The sequence below is a fragment of the Diabrotica virgifera genome, chromosome 4 (genome assembly GCF_917563875.1).
Source record: "Diabrotica virgifera virgifera chromosome 4, PGI_DIABVI_V3a".
NCBI lineage: Eukaryota > Metazoa > Arthropoda > Insecta > Coleoptera > Chrysomelidae > Diabrotica > Diabrotica virgifera.
In genome coordinates this window covers 102,760,051-102,777,637 of record NC_065446.1, presented here as the reverse complement: position 1 = coordinate 102,777,637, position 17,587 = coordinate 102,760,051, and the positions used below count along the sequence as shown (strand labels likewise).

Sequence of the window (17,587 nt, the reverse complement as noted above, 5' to 3'; positions counted from 1 at the left end):
TAACACTCAGGTATAGATACGTTTTTACTGGAGCGTCTTTTTGAGTTGATTTGTGTTGAGTTTAGTAAAACAGGATATGAAAAAGACATCTATAAACTGTATTCCATATCCAGTAAGTCAGAAGGCTTGGCCAACTTTGATGATCACTTCTGAAGTTAAAATGGTTCTGTCACGAGTAGAAGTTTAACTGGTAAACTGTTAAAAGTTAATTCACTGTATAGGGTTCAATATGAAATTAGACACAAAATAATCAGATAAGTTATTTATTGACCTGCGTACAAGTATTGTCATTGACGCAAGATTAAAAATCTAGTTGGATAGATGGTTCTAGGACATCGCTAATATTCGCTTCGGGAGAATGCGATGGAACTGTGTCAGTGTATGCAGTATTGGAACACGATGACGGAGATCGCATTTCTTGTGCAATAGCACTTGCAGAATTACCCGGGCCTGAAAACCACTTCTCTGATTCAATGTTTGAAATCAGTGTTAGGGTTTGGATTTTGGCTAGTCGTTGTAAGTGACCAGAAAACTTCGTTAGAGTCATTGCAATGCTTCTAAAAAATAAATTCGTTTTCTCAGTTCAAGTATCCATTTGCAGTAGCTGTTGGATCATTGTATTTGATCTTTCTTTAAAGGCTGAAATAAGGGTTTCTCTATAATTCATATTTTATCTTCTCGTGGGCTCTTTGCGTCGTGGTTACTTGGCTGGTGGTTCCGGTTATGTCTCAGAATCCTTATTGGTCGATTGATCAAGACTTGTAGAAGAGTCATTTACATCGTTGAGTTCGATATCATCGTGACCAATGTCCTCATTGACGTTGCCGTTGCAGAAATCCCTGGAAAAATGCATTGGAACTGTATCAGTGTATATCATATTGGAACACGATGACGAAGAATGCGTTTCTTGTGCAAAAGTAGTTGCAGAATTATCCGGGCCTAAAGACCATATCTCTGATTCTATGTTTGAAATCAGTGTTAGGGTTTGCATTTTGGCTCGTCGTTGTAAGTGACCAGGAAACTTCTTTACAGTCACTGTAATGCTTTTAAAAAATAAGTCCGTTTCATCAGTTTCAGTATCCATTTGCAGTAGCTGTTGGATCATTGTATCTCTCTCTTTTGATCTTTTTTCAATGGCTGAAATAAGGTTTTCTCTATAATTCATATTTTTCCTTCTGGTGGGCTCTTTGCGTCGTGGTTCCTTGGCTGGTGGTTCCGGTTCAGTCTCACAATCCTTATTGGTCGATTGCTCAAAGAGTGTAGAAGAGTCATCTACATCGTTGAGTTCGATGTCATCATGACCAATGTCCTCTTTGACGTTGCCGTTGCAGAAACCCCTGGAAAAATGCAATGGAACTGTATCAGTGTATATCGTATTGGAACACGATGACGGAGAGTGCATTTCTTGTGCAAAAGCACTTGCAGAATTACCCGGGCCTGAAGACCACATCTCTGATTCAATGTTTGAAATCAGTGTTAGGGTTTGCATTTTGGCTCGTCGTTGTAAGTGACCAGGAAACTTCTTTACAGTCATTGCAATGCTTCTAAAAAATAAATCCATTTCGTCAGTTTCAGTATTCAATTGCAGTAGTTGTTGGATCATTGAATTTCTCTCTTTTGATCTTTTTTCGATGGCTGAAATAAGTTTTTCTGTATAGTTCAAGGTGGGCTCCGGTTCCGTCTCAGAATCCTTATTGGTCGATTGCCCAAAACGTGTAGAAGAGTGATCTACATCGTTGAGTTCGATGTCATCATGACCAATGTCCTTCTTGACGTTGTTGAAACCCCTGGAAAAAAGAATGAGCTGTAATGGAAGTTATGTATTTATTAATTAAAAAGGGACAATTCCCGGAAGTGGGCCATATACAAGGCCCATCCTCGAAAATCGTAACGAAAATTTCAGTGGGATCTCTACTTCAAAAATTTCTTTCTGTACGAAAACAAGATCTATTCATGAAGTACCTATGCCCCTATTCGGCGGGTGTAATTTCCTCACCAAAATAATCTTTTGCCTGCGTTTGGAAAGGTATGTCATAATCCCACAGGTATTTTCCTCACCGGTTATTTCAGGTAGATTTTACTAAAAGGCATGCAAGGGAATTATTTATCTACCTACTATAAAATTACAGTACAATTAGAGTAGGTACCTATAATAATTAATTAATTAATTATAGTATTTTATTTTTAGTCACAATTGGAATTTTGACAAAATGACATGTTTAGAGAAAGTAATCGCGATAAACCTTTACGTATTTGGAAATTTTATTTTTTATAAAGTGAAAGTTTTAAAAAGTGAAGTGTTCTGGAGGTGTAATAAAACAACTTGTAGTGCGAAATTATTTACTATTGGTGCAAATTTGACAATATCTAGAAGTAGCCTACAACATAATCATAAACAAGATCGTCAGATGACAGATCGGGAAATTGTTTCTAACTCTTGTAAACGTAAAGCCGAAGAGAATATTACTGAAAAATCAGAAAAAATTATAAGCCAAAAGCTTGCAGCTAATTTGCCTGAATCAATTCTACGATTGATGTCAGTTACATAAGAAAAAATATAATATAATTATCGACGAAAAATGATGCCTGGTCGACTTCCTTCCAATATTGATAATGTTCAAGAATTTGTGAAGAGGTGTGCTTAAAAAACAACCAAGGGGGAAAATTATCTCTGTATAAACTGTGTCAAAAGTAAGATAATTGTGAAACAAAAAATATAAGACTTTTAGCCACATTGAGTTTTATACAGTGCATTCATAAAGTGTGGAAACGGTCTATTATCTCATAACTAAATTATTTTCAGAGTTAAAGCTCGAACAGGTCGATTTTTTTTTAATTATGATTTTTGACGTATATATCATAATAGTGTCGTCATCGATTTGGGCGTGATGACGTCATCGATGATTTTTTTAAATGAGAATAGGGGTCGTGTGGTAGCTAATTTAAAAGGTTATTTAAAATCTCTATTCAGTAGGTAATATCAACACTAACATCATTTATACAGGGTGGCCAAAAAAATGTTTTTGGATTAAATTAATTGCAGCAAAAAAAGAATGTATGTAATTTATTTAACTCAAAATACATTTTACTGCTATCATTAAAGAGAAAAAAAAATGTTTATTTCTCAAATAAACATTACTTTTCGCTTAAATTAAATGTTCAAACTGCTAAGAGGCAGGTGGGTGGCTGTTTGACATTTAATTTAAGCGAAGAGCAATCTTTATTTATGAAATAAACATTTTTTTATATTCTCTGGCACAAGTAAAATGTATTTTAAGTTAAATAAATTACATACATTCTTCTTTTTGCGTCAATTAATTTAATTCAAAACTGATTTATTGGCCACCCTGTATAAGTAATGATTTTAGTGTTTATATTACTGAATAGAGAATTAAATCACCTTTCAAATGAGCTTCCACACGACCCCTATTCTCATTTAAAAAAATCATCGATGACGTAATCACGCCCAAATCGATGACGTCACTATTATGGGATATACGTCAAAAAATCAAAATTTAAAGATAAAATCGACCTGTCAGAGCTTTAGCCCTGAAAATAATTAAGTCATGAGATAATAGACCGTTTCCACACTTCATGAATGCACTGTATATTATATGGATGGCACATTTTCTTACTGTACCAGATATTATTTGCATTTATTCACTATTCATGGGCTAATTAATGGGCATTATATTTCTTTATTATAGTTTTTACTGCCAAACAAAAAAAACAGAAACTTACAACAATCTTTTTTATTTGTTAAAATCAGAAATTCTTAAAGCTCTCAAAATTGAGTTTAATCCTACTAAATGTTTTGTAGATTTTGAAAAAGCTATACATAATGCAATCATTCAAGTATGTCCGAACACTGAAATATATGGTTGTAGATTTCACCTACACCAAGCTTGTAGTACCTGGTATAGAAAAATTCAGTGTCTTGATTTAACATCAAAATGATTCTGAAGTAGGCAAGTGGCTCAAACATACTTTTGGCCTTACATATTATAAAACCAGAAGACGTATCAGATTGTCTTGTGTTTGATTTAATGTCATGCAAACCAGAAAATGAAATTTTAGATAGATATGTTGATTATTTAGTTGAAACTTATACAGACGAAAATGCCATATTCTCCCCATATTTGTGGACAGAGGCAAGTTCTTCAATTCCTCGTTTTAAAATTTGCTGCAAAACCTATCAAAGATAAACAACTAAAACTGAAATAGAAAAATGTAGAAAATTTAATAATAAGATATCAATCTAATCAAATGACTAGAATGGATTTTGTAAAGTGTGTCCCTTGTTATAGTAAATATTAAATAATAATTTATACGTTTTGCATATTATCTATATTATATTGTAATTACTATTACAATTATTATAATGTAAGTAAGGAAATTAATGTCTTGTATTCTGATTTCGGATGCTTTCATAATAAACATTACTTATCTACATCTATATTTTTATTTTATTATACAATACCTCAGTGAGTTGGTGAGGAAAATACCTACCGGATTAATACGAACCCTTAAATTTGGTGAGGAAAATACCTGTCGGATTATATGGTTTTACTGGTCGGTGAGGAATTTACCTCCGCCCACACTAGGGCTTACATATTATACAACCGGGACATCCCCTGGAGTGAAAGGTTTGGGGCTACACATGTAGTGGGTGGTCTTCTCTTCAGTTCAGTGGGGTTATGGTTATGGGGTAATTAGAAAACAGACCAGAGTAATTTATTTATTAATGAATTTACAGCTTAACTAAGGTACGTACAGGTACACTTTCTCGAGAATGGGCGACTCTGAAGATAAATCCCGAAGCAGGTCGATCTTTATTTCTAAATTATAATTTTTTGGCATATATCTCATACTAGTGACGTCATCCATTTGGGCGTGATGACGTAATCGATGATTTTTTTAAATGAGAATAGGGGTCGTGTGATAGCTCATTAGAAATGTTATTAAATGCTCTATTTACGAATATAAACATTATCATAATTATTTATACAGGGGGCCCAAAAATTTTTTTTTGAATTAAATTAATTGAGACAAGAAGAAAAATATATATAATTTATTTAATTCGAAATACAGTTTACTGTTGTCCGAAAACAGAAAAAATGTTTATTTGATAAATAAATATTGTTTTTTGCTTAAATTCAATATTAAAGCTGCCACCCACCTGCCTCTTAACAGTTTGAACAAATAATTTATGCGAAAACAATGTTTATTTTAACATTTTTTTCTGTTTTCTGATAGCAGTTAAATGTATTTTACATATACATTCTTCAAATTATATACATCCTTCTTTTGTTCAATTAATTTAATTAAAAAAATTTTTTTTGGGCACCCTGTATAAATAATTATATTAATGTTTATATTAATGAATAAAGAATTGTTTAACCTTTCGAATGAGCTATCACACGATCCCTATTCTCATTTATCATCGATTATGCCAAAAAATTATAATTTAAAAATAAAAATCGACCTTTTTCAAGATTTATCTCCAGAGTCGCCTATTCTGGAGAAAATGAATTTATTCAATTTATGCAAAAAATTATTATGCAAAATCTAGTAAGTCAATTTTAATGAAATTTGGTGGACGGTTTTAGCGCATTACAAAAATTTTCTAAGCGAATTAGGAAGGTTCCAAGTGTAACCTAAGTGATGGAAAAACATTGAATAAGGATAGGTTTGTTTTGCCCCCTTATTTTATATTTATTGCTATTTTGCAGCAAGGTTGATAAATTAAGTCATTTTTAACCAATCGTAGCTGATAGAAAATTTAATTATCTTTGTTTTATTTCTATACGACTTTGTTCCAAAATGAATCGTTTTAAAGTTATAAGCAAAGAAAGTAGAAAAAACGAAATTTTTTGAAATTTTTAAATATTTTATTTTTTTTTTATTAATGTTCCGGGCATATTTGAGAAGGAGCATAAGTCAATTATTATTAACGAAGTTATCACCTAACTTTATCCGCAAAAATCCGAATGCCACCTCTCACATCCACCTAAAAACAGATCCTTCCTGGTCTATTATATTAGTTCATTCTGTACTGTTTTAGACATACCGCTAAATATCTTAGAATCATAAAGTAAATTAGAAAATTCCAAATGGTATTTCTTAAACAATTTTATTAGTTCTCTATAATTACTTTGATTTAACGGATGATCTGATTATAGTGTCCCCTAAATGATAATTCCTGACTGTTTCGTAATATATCATTTTAAAAATAGTTAGTCAAATTGTAAAAGTATATTGCCAAAGTTTGTGCCGATTATTTGTCCACAATTCTATCTCTGTAAGTAGATATGCATATCAAATTAAATACAGATTTGAAATTTTGCAGTCAATACAGGCTGAATGAAGGTTCACATTTTTTAAGATACTCAACTGAATTTTTTTTAATTCTAAAAGCGGCCTACTGCGAATCCAAAAACACGGTAAATTACCGATATTTTGCTTTGCATTACAGATATACGAAAAAGTTATTTGAACAAGTTGTTCCAAATATTATTCTAACCCCACATACCAAATTTCATCACAAAATTCGCACTTTTAGTTTTGTCATTATTTGTAGTCAGGATCCTAAAATTGCAGAGGAGGCTGCTGGCTGATCAGCCCTTGCCCAATCTCCGGGCAGCGTGTGCGTTAAACTATAATGCAGCTATAATACTGCTATAATGCAGCAAACTATTAAACACTGCTGGGTTGTGCGGAGTATTAGCAACTGAGATTTTCCGGCCAGCAGCCTCCGCTCCAGTTTTTATAATCCTGACTACAAATAATGAAAAAACTAAAAGTGCGAATTTTCTGATGAAATTTGGTATGTGGGGTTAGAACATTATTTGTAACAACTTGTACAAATAAATTTTTCCGATATCTCTAACGCGAAGCAAAATAGCAAAGTAAACAAAACAGTGTAGCATGTGTAAAAAATTTATGAGAAGGCTAAGCCTCTCTTGCCTCCTCTGACCAGCCGCCACTAACTCCTATTTCCTATTTCCTACTGGTAATGCTAATAGAGTTTGTTTGGGTGAGTAATTTTCATTTACTCTTGGGACATGTCCAGACATAGTACCTTTTACTATTGCTTTATTATATTAATTATACTTCTCGTATAATTCGAAGTTATATCGCCCTCTCCAAATACTATGCTCACAGATAACGCTCTCTCACAAAAAACGACTTTTACCTCTTGCTAAATGATAGTTTATATGTATATTAGGTTTGTTCTAGCATCAGTTTCAAACGGTTTGAAACTATCAGCGAATAGTGGACCAGTGCGAGTAGAGGGGATAGCACTGGTGATTGTATTATGTTTTCTCACTGACCAACTATTTGCTGACGGTTTCTGACTAGTTTGACTGTTTGCTAGAACAAACCTATTATCTATTACGTTGATTATTTCATTCATAGGAGATTCTGACCAATAGAAAGCTACAGAAATCTAAATTAAACTGATAATTTTTGATAATTTCCCGTCGTCAAGTATATTACGTCAGATGCCCTTCGTTGCTATGAAAAAATACATTCAGTGACATTAATGACAATAAATGTTTTAAAAATTATAAAAGTGATGACTTTCAACCGTAAAATATTTATAACAACTGTGTGTTTAATTGTACTAATTTGTACTTACATAAATAAATTACAATAAAATTTTGGTTTTGAACAGTTTTATTCATGAAATAATCGCAACAAATTGCACTCGATGTCTAAAATTAATATAGAATTTTAGAGCTCTTGTGCAATTACTACTGAAAATTCGGTACTTCCGAAATTTTCGTGAATTTTCAAATGGTTAAAAATTACAAAAATCATGATTTTTCATCTTTCAAAGGCACATTTCTCGAAAACTGTTAACTTTACGAAAAAGGACCCCGCACAAACCTTATGGAAAATAGGTCCCAGTGGATTTCGTTCATACTTTGGGAAAATACTCTTTGAAGCATCCTGATAAAAAGTTCTCAGGGGCACAATTCAATCGTATGAATGATTTTCAAGATATAGATTCCCAAACTCGGAAAATTATAAGATTTACGGGGTATTCCAATTCCGTGAGTTACTGGTTATTTGGCAACATGCAGAAGTTTGGATCAAGGAAAAGTACTACTAGTCTATGATTTTTTCCTGGTTATCCAATGGCGACCTTTACTTTGACCTTGACCTTCAACGGACGTCATCTTCTAGAGTTTCGAGAGTTTTCGGCATTCAATTGATATAAACAGATTACTCATGGGTTTTTGGAATCGCTAAACACGAATATGCGATCAGAATTGCCCTCCGGATGACGTGGTAGCCAGGGCCACTGAAAGGGACGTCATCTTCTAGAGTTTCGATGGTTTTCGGCATTTACTTTATGCAAATGAGTTACTAGAGGGTTTTTTGAGGTCGCTATACACGAATATGCCACCAGAACCGACTCCCGGAACACCTGATTTCCAAGGTCAATGAAAGGGGCTCCTGGAGTGTCGAGGGTCATTGGTACTACATTAATGCAAACGGATTAGTTATAGGTTTTTGGGGTTGCTGAACACGAATACGTTGTCAGCACAGACACAGGAGCACCTGGTGCCTAAGACAGGTTATCTTCCGGAGTTTCGGAGGAATCAAATGGATTACTCTTAGGTTTTTGGGGTTGCTGAATATGCATACAGTATCAGATCCGACCCACGAATCACATTGTGCCTACGGCACAATGTGATGCCTACGGCACAATGTGATCACGTATTCGTGTTCAGCAACCCCAAAAACCTATAATTAATCTGTTTGCATCAGTGTAGTATAGTACCACAGACCCTCGAAACTCCAGGAGCCCCTTTTATTGACCTTGTAAACCAGGTGTTCCGGGAGTCGTTCTGGTGGTATATTCGTGTTTGGCGACCTCAAAAAACCCTCCAGTAATTCATTTGTATCAATTAAATACCGAAAGCCATAGAAACTCTAGAAAATGACGTCATGATGATGACGTCATTGCGAAAATGATTGCGACAATTGTGTCGCAAATTCCTCGGTAGAATGCAGTAGGATCTGGTTACCCATACTAAAAGAGGAAGTCAATAGAAAGAAAATACCACGATTAGTAAGTCAATAACATATCGAGTACATATTTTATATTTTAGTATTATTTATATATCTATGTATTATTAATATTATTTATAATTTAAAATTACCATGTACATGTCAAGGTCAGAACTTGGTATTAGTTTTGAGAGTAAACTAAAGTAAGACCTAATACTTACGATGTCGGGATAGTATCACGAAGTTTTTTTCCTGGTTTTCCCTCGTGATTTACTGTGGAATCTCTAACGCGAGAATTTTACTGTCACCATTGCATGTGGTTGTCTTTTTAAAAACAGATCACATCTTACGATTTTTTTGTGACGGATATTCTTGAGTTGGGGTTGAATTCATGTAATCGAATGAACTATATTTCAGTAAAGTCGTCCCAGGAACGCAACTCATAAATATTGGCAATATCATTTTAAAGTCTTCTACTTTAAAATGTATAGTATATGTCTGAATTGCCGATATAAATGAGTCAGATTAAATAAATTATTAGAAGGATTTTTTTTACTAAGCAACAACATTTTTGTTTAATTCATTAATATTTTTTGTATTTTGACAACGACACCCGATTTGGGCGTCGAAACGTTAATAAAATCATTTATTTAGTAAAAGTGTGGCTTATTTCCCATAAAAACTAGTTAATTGCAAAAATGCCACAAGAAAATAGCTACAGAACAACATTAATTTATATTAATTACTACTTTTCTATATTATCAACTACACTTTTAGGGCCAAGGCGTGAGTCTGTGTGGGTCGATCTAATAGATTTTTTTTAAATAATATGCAATGCTCGTGTCAAAATAATATATGCTCATAGGGATTTTAGTTTATTCGTTAAAAAATAACAAAAGATTAAAGATCATTTGACATAAAACGGAAATTCCAGTTCCCATTTGTCGTTATACCTAAGAGACTGACAATCTCAGCTTTTAAGACAGATGTTTTCCAATAATTCTTTAATAAATCTGCTCCGGTTTCAGCTTTATAGAGAAGAGACGGGGCAATTATATGACGCTAGGTAAGTGACAAGATTTCAGCTTTATAGACTAAAACGTTCGAAAATTGTCTATATCTATAAAGCTAGATTTTTCAGCCTTCTAGAAAAGAGGGCAGAGACATTGAATTCCATTCTTAGCTAGTGGCTAGATTCTTAGGATTCTCTAAGAAACTACGACATGTTGTGTGGTCTATGCAAGACCTTCCTGCCGTGAACCCCTCCTGATCTTCTCCGATTTTATTTGTGTCGTTTGTCTGTTCCGTACTTAGTCAGTTCATTAACGATTCCTCCTTGTCCCCCTGATTTTTGAAGTTATACTTCTTTAGGCGCGATTGAGATTGAGGGTGAATTTATATTGATCTGCGCGCATGCGCACACCGACAGTATGGTATTAGTCGTTATACGGGCTCTGATTGGGTGTTGAAATGATCTGTCAATAATAAATAATTGTTCAATATGAAGGTAAACAAATGTATAATATATTAGTTTTATTGTTGTGAGGACATAAACAAAAAAGTTTATAATTGTAGTGACATTTAAATAGTTTTTAAAAGCAGCAGGTACGTAATAATTGTAAATGTATCATAGGTACCTACCTATTTGAACCTACCAAAATACATACATAGTATGTAATACTTTTATTTACATAATTTGATTACCATCAAAATTTCGGACTTCATTAAATTGAGGGGACCGAGAAGTTAGCTACAGATACAAGGAAATGAAAGCCTGACAGTGTTGCCATGTATTCTTAGAATAAATCGGGAAAGAGCATGTGATATATTTTTATTAATTTCAAAGTAAACAGGTGCTGCAGAATGGTCAATAGCTGGATGGCTACAAATGATCTGGAACTAGCCGGAAACAAAACGGAAGTGGTCATATTGAAAGGACCTCGACAAAGACCTGAGATGGGTTTTCAGGTTGGTACTACAACAATAAGACCTACAAACTGTGCAAAATACCTAGGCATATACATCGACACAGGTCTAAGGTTCACGAAACACCTGACAAATGTAGTCCAGAGGGCAGAAGCGAGAACGGCAGCCCTACAAAGGATCATGCCGAATATAGGAGGCCCAAGTAGCCAAAAACGAAGAATGTACTTGCAAGTAGTACAATCGACCCTCCTATATGAAACCCCTATCTGGGGAGATGTACTAAAATATCAAAAATACCGAGATATAATAACTAGGGCTCAGCGAAAGCCTCTACTAAAAGTGACAAGCGCGTACCGGACTACTTCAACGATAGCCCTACAAGTGATAGCGGGTACGCTTCCCATTCACCTCCTGGCGAAGGAACGGCGTATTCTCTACCACTCTCGGGATGGTCATCTACCACAGATGAAAGCTGCCACCAGAGAGCAATTACTAATAGAATGGCAAACAGAATGGGAGGCACAGACTGATAAGGCACAGTGGACCAAAAAACTAATACCCAACGTGATAGAGTGGTATAAATCTAAGTTCAAACGAGTAAATTTCTATTTCACGCAGTTCCTGAGCGGGCATGGATCTTTTAGGTCTTTTACGTATCGGATTCAAAAAACCAGAGATGATAATTGTATAACTTGCAACGTAACAGACGACGCGGAGCATTGTATCTTTAGATGTAATGCGTTTGCGTCAGAACAGCACACAATGCGGTCAAAACTAGGGGAGATATCAACTGACAACTTGATGCGTATCGCTATGGAAAGCAGGGAGAATTTTGAATTCATCATAGATCACATAACAAAAATCATGAAGAGAAAGTCCATAATAGAGAAAGCAATTGAGACAGCATAACAAAGATCTGGATTATTATATATGTGTATATGTATAGGATTATTTTTGTGTATATATGTATATATTTTATTTTTTTCTTCTTATTTTTAGGTTAATATTACTGATATTACTATCTTGGGGGGCCACCTCTTTTTTCTTAGCTCCACATGTCCATCACAGACACTAATAACATTTAAACTCCAATGTTATATTCATACTTTCTTTCCCTCGGCTCCTTACCGCTCCTAGGTAAGAGCCGACAACTTCTACGACCAATCTAGGCTGCGCAAGGCACTCCTAAGTTTCGTTCGCTAACTGAACATGAACGGGAGTGTCTTGACGAAGACGGGTGGTTTTAGTTGGTAGGCAGGGTAACAGGAGGGCATCCGTTTGCAGGATCTCCCTACACGGGGGAAAATGGACTCGGATGTTTTCCTCTATTCTGAATCCAACACACGCCAAGTATGGTACGGTGTTTAGAACATTTCCACCCAAATCCAAAAAAAAAAAGTATTTCGAAATACCAAGATTTTAGTATCAATAATAAAGTTAAAAAGTGTAAAATAAGTAAAATTCTGCTGCTTTAAGATTTTATTATACCTATATTTTTTGTTTATTATAATCTATATGAAAATAAAATTTGTAAAATAAAGTGCAAAGTAAGTAAAATTCTGCTGTTTTTAGATTTTACTATATACTTTTAGTTTATAAAGTAGTGTGCTATTTATTATCTATACTTATAAAAATAAGAATTGTGTAAATAAGAAAGTCGCCAATACACTAATTACAGATTATCTAGTAATATTATTACATAGCATCTTTTCAGCTGAACCACAGAATAGAAAACAAGCAGAAGGCCCACTCTCGGATGCCGCCTTTGATGTTTGCGAGTACGCGCCCGCCATTTGTATTGAGGAAAAGCACAGGTTCGGATTGAGAAATTTGTGACAAGCTACGACAGAACCGTAATTTAAATATTCAGACCTTAATTTAGTAAATTTGAAATAATTTCATGTGTATTCTTCAAGTAAAAGTAGGACATGAAATATTGTATATTATTATGTCTATGGTTGCCGTAAACAAATTTAATTTGAATCAATTTTGGTTAATTTTTCTATTCCTGGATAAACATATAATTGAAATGTACTGAATTAAAATATAATAAATAATACAATAAAACATTTTGTTATCCCGTTAATAAACAACTGATAATTGAATTTATTGAGTGGAAAATTAGTATAAATAAAAATGACAAATGACATCATAAATTGTTTATTTTAATTTTAAATTTTCACATAATTAGGTAATAAATAAATACAAATAGCCCATTAAATGAACGGGAAATTCGGCGATACCGTGTAATTTTCAGGGGCAACTCCGAATTGCATGAAAATTTGGATTTAGGTTCTCTCCACTTCAAAGTTGAAATTGTGCCGTTGGTTGCTTTAACTTGGGGGGTGACAGTCACCCATTCTAGGGGGTAAAAAAACATGTTCAAGACAAGACAGGAAATGGATACATTGACTGATTTTAAGCAACTTTTGTTCTATAGAGTTTTTTACGTAAGTCAATACTTTTCGAGTTATTTGCCATTGAAAATGTTGATTTTTCAACAAAAAAATCTACGTTTTCAGACGTTTTTTCGCAAATAACTCAAAAAGTAAATATTTTATCAAAAAAATATCCTTAGCAAAAGTGTAGCTTATAAAAAACCCAAAAAATGGTTTATCAGTAAAGTCTATCAATAAAATAAAAACAAAGTTGTAACCCATGAAAAGTACGTTCTTATTCGTCTAATTCCAAATCGAATATTTCTAGGTGAAATCACCTAAAAATTTAGCACTTTTCGGGAAAACCCCATTTAAACTTGTTTAAAAATGTTTATAAAAAGCTTTGTTTTAATTGTTAACAAAAGTTTTAGCATTAAAAATAAGCGAGTTACGCTCAAAATAAAGTTGGTCCTCTTTTTTTTTTTGTAAAAAATCATGAAAATCTCGCCGTGTTTAGCTCCCCAAATGAAATTATTCGTTACCGCTTTACAAACAATTTACTTACCTATCTATTTTTTATATGATCTGTCAGTCTCACCGGTTTAAAGTGTTTATTTTTGAAAGGGTTATAATTGAGAAAGCTGGAATGGGTCACTAATCACGAGTGTATGCAAATTTTGAACAGCCATATCTTAACCAATTTTTGTCTTACGGAGAAACAAAATGAAACTATCATATTTATAATAGCAAAACCTACAGTTTTTTACTCTTTAAGATTTTTCTTATCACTAATACTTTTTAAGTTATTTTGAAAAAATGAAATTTTTCAAAAATTTTTAGGAATTTTTTTTAATATAAAACCAAATGTTTTCAAAAATAAGCACTTCAAACCAATCAAACTTACAGATCATATAAACAATACACACAGTTAAAATAGATGGTAAAGCCAAACGATTAATTTCATTTAGGGTGCTAAATAGAGGGAGATTTTCACGATTTTTTTACAAAAAAAAGGGGCCAACTTTTTTTTTTCAGTGTAACTCGTTTATTTTTGATGCTGTAAACTTTTGTAAAAAACAAATAATAAGCTTTTTTTCGATACTTAAAAAATGTTAATAAGGTTTTCCCGAAAAACGCTTCTTTCTTCGGTGATTTCGCGTTGAATTATTCGATTTGGAATTAGACGAATAAGAACGTATTTTTCATGAGCTATAACTTTGCTTCTACTCAATTTGTAGACTTTACTGGTACACCATTTTTTTCGTTTTTTTTTTATAGGCTACACTTTTGCTAAAAATATTTTTTTCGATATATTTACTTATTGAGTTATTTGGGAAAAACGGTTTGAAAACGTAGTTTTTTTGTCGAAAAATCAACATTTTAAATCACGAATAACTCGAAAAGTATTGACTTACGTAAAAAAACTTTATAGAACAAAATGTGCTTAAAATAAGTCAATTTATCCATTTCCGGACTTATTTTAAACACGCGTTTTTCACTCCCCGAGAAGGGGTAAATGTCACCCCCTAAGTAAAAGCAACCAACGGTACAAATTCAACTTTGAAGTGGAGGGTAAGTAGAACCTAAATCCAAATTTTCATGCAATTCGGAGTTGCCCCTGGAAATTGCACTCCCAAACGGTCATTTATTGGGCATACGACACTTGACAGAAGCTCGAAACAAATCAGAATCATTGAAAAGCCCTATTGCAAGGTTTTTTACTATTTTAGAAGTAAAGTGAATATAAGTGGAAAAAAGGGGTGGACGCATATTATGTGCTGTTAAAAATTGTAAAAAGACCCGTTTGAAATGTAATGAAAGTTTTTTACTTTTCCTATGGATCCAGAAAGGCGAGAAAATTAACAATTATAATAAAATCACAATAAAAATGAACTAGAAATAAACAAACCAAGACACGTTGAATGTTACGAGGAGCACTCCCGAATCATTATTTGGGATTTACAATGTATGTACCGGGTGTCCCAATAAGAATGGCTCTCGGCCATATCTCAGGAACCGTTTATAGTAGAGCTTTGAAATAAAAAATTTTATAACAAAAGTTGCCTCAGGAAAAGCCTGGAAATTATTTTCATAATTGTGGGACCATCGCTAGAGGGCGTAATTGAATATCAAAAATTAAAAAATCTAAATTTTACAAAATTTTCCTAATGAAGGGGCACTGGAAATCCAATCGTCGTATTCTTCATAAAAATCTACGCATATGTGATTTCACAAGTTTAGGTCTACCTTTGGAAACAAGAGGTGGGGGTGAGTGGGAACCTTGTTATGAAAAACTGGCTGTGAGTCCGGTTCTGCTTAATCAAATTTTACAAACTTGGTCTTGTTGAAGACAGATCTTTTTCGTCAATGTAAAAGTTATGATTTCGAACCAACTTACTGAGTAATATGCCAGCTAGAAGGCGTTATTTAATTTTTTTCAGAAATCTAGTTTTCTTTGGAAAATATTAAATACAAACATGCATTTTTAATACCATATTACAAGATTAGACAAAATTAGCAACAGAATAGCGAAAACGGCATGTTAATACCTTTTTTCTATCTCGAGATATCTTACAAAACGTGTAAATTTAAAAACATAACTATTACTGTCACCGGTAAACGAAGTTTAGGAAAAGTAGTGTGCTATGGAAACAACAAAGAAGCATTTTCCAGCTGTCAACGTATATTAGGTCTTTTCAACGCTTTTCATTTGTATCGAGCCTCGTTCATATCTCGTATATTAATATTATACACGGATTATACGGCATATGACAGAGGCTCGAAACAAATGAGAAGCGTTGAAAAGCCCTATTACAAAGAAATAAAAACAACTATTTAGAAATAAAAACAACATAAATGTTCAAATTTTTGCCCATCATTTTCGTTGCAAACATTTACTCTTTCAAGATTAGATTGAACAGCAGTCTCAATTTCTGCTCTCGATATGCTTTTAATGGCGTTTAGTATTCTCTGTTTAATGTATTCTAGAGTAGTGTATGATGGGCAACAATTTGAATATTTAGGTCGTCACTAAGTAGTTCTTTTTGTTCTTTGTTATATTTAATTTTAATAGTATCGTTTCTCTTTATATTGTTGTTTTAATTAATTATATTTTATACGTTGACATCTGGAAAATGTTATTTTGTTTTTTTCCACAGCACACTACTTTTCATTAACTTAGTTTACCGGTGATAGTAACAGTTATGTATAAAATTTACACGTTTCTCGAGATATCTTGAGATATAAAAAAGGTATCGACATGCGGTTTTCGCTATTATATTGCTAATTTAATCTAATTTTATAAAGTATGATTAAAAATGCATACTTGTATTTAATATTTTCCAAAGAAAACTAGATTTCTGAAGAACATTACATAACGCCTCCCATCTGGCTTATTACTTATTAGGATGGTTCAAAATTATCACGCTTACATTGAAGAAAAAGATTTGTCTTCAACAAGGCCCAGTTTTCAAAATTTGATTTAGCAGAACCGGACTTACAGCCATTTTTTCATAACAAGGTTCCCACTCACCCCCACCTCTTATTTGCAAAAGTAGAGTTAAACTTGTTAAATCAAATATGCGCAGAATTTTATGAAGAATACAGTAATCGGATTTACAGTGCCCCTTCATTAGGAAAATTTTGTAAAATTTAGATTTTTTAATTTTTGATATTCAATTACGCCCTCTAGCGGTGGACCCACAATTATGAAAATAATTTCCAGGCTTTTCCTGAGACAACTTTTGTTATAAAATTTTTTATTTCAAAGCTCTACTATAAACGGTTCCTGAGATATGGCCGAGTGCCATTCTTATTGGGACACCCGGTACATTGTAAATCATGTTTTGGGAGTGCTCCTTGTAACATTCAATGTATTTTGGTTGGTTTATTTCTAGTGGATCTTTATTGTGATTTTAGTATAGTATTTATGTATTCAGATCTTCGAAGTTGAAATATATATTTAAAACAAATTTAAGAATTACAGCAGTAAACTTCAATCTAATAATAATTATTTGATAATTCAACTTAAATTGCCATGTGCATTATATTCAGTATTCCTTGTCTTTCGGAAAACCGAAAAAAGACAAATTGCAATTATATGCTTTGCTGTCGTAATTTATTGCTGCACATACTAGATGTCACTTGCCCATTTTGCCTAAAATTAGATAAACAATTTATAATTATTATTAAAAATATAAATATTATTAATAATAATTATATTATATTATTAATAATATATGTATATAATATATTTATTT

General features: G+C 33.0%; 1 protein-coding gene across 1 annotated transcript in view; it reads right to left on the bottom strand.

The window, feature by feature from the left end:
• Positions 1 to 249: 249 nt before the first annotated feature.
• The window catches only part of LOC114326702 (uncharacterized), a 45,614-nt gene continuing 28,276 nt past the window's right edge, over positions 250 to 17,587 (bottom strand). The window contains exon 3 of the mRNA XM_028275121.2: positions 250 to 1,787. Coding sequence (XP_028130922.1) covers positions 722 to 1,787 — 1,066 coding nt within the window. The 3' untranslated portion in view covers positions 250 to 721. The remainder of the gene's footprint in view (positions 1,788 to 17,587) is intronic.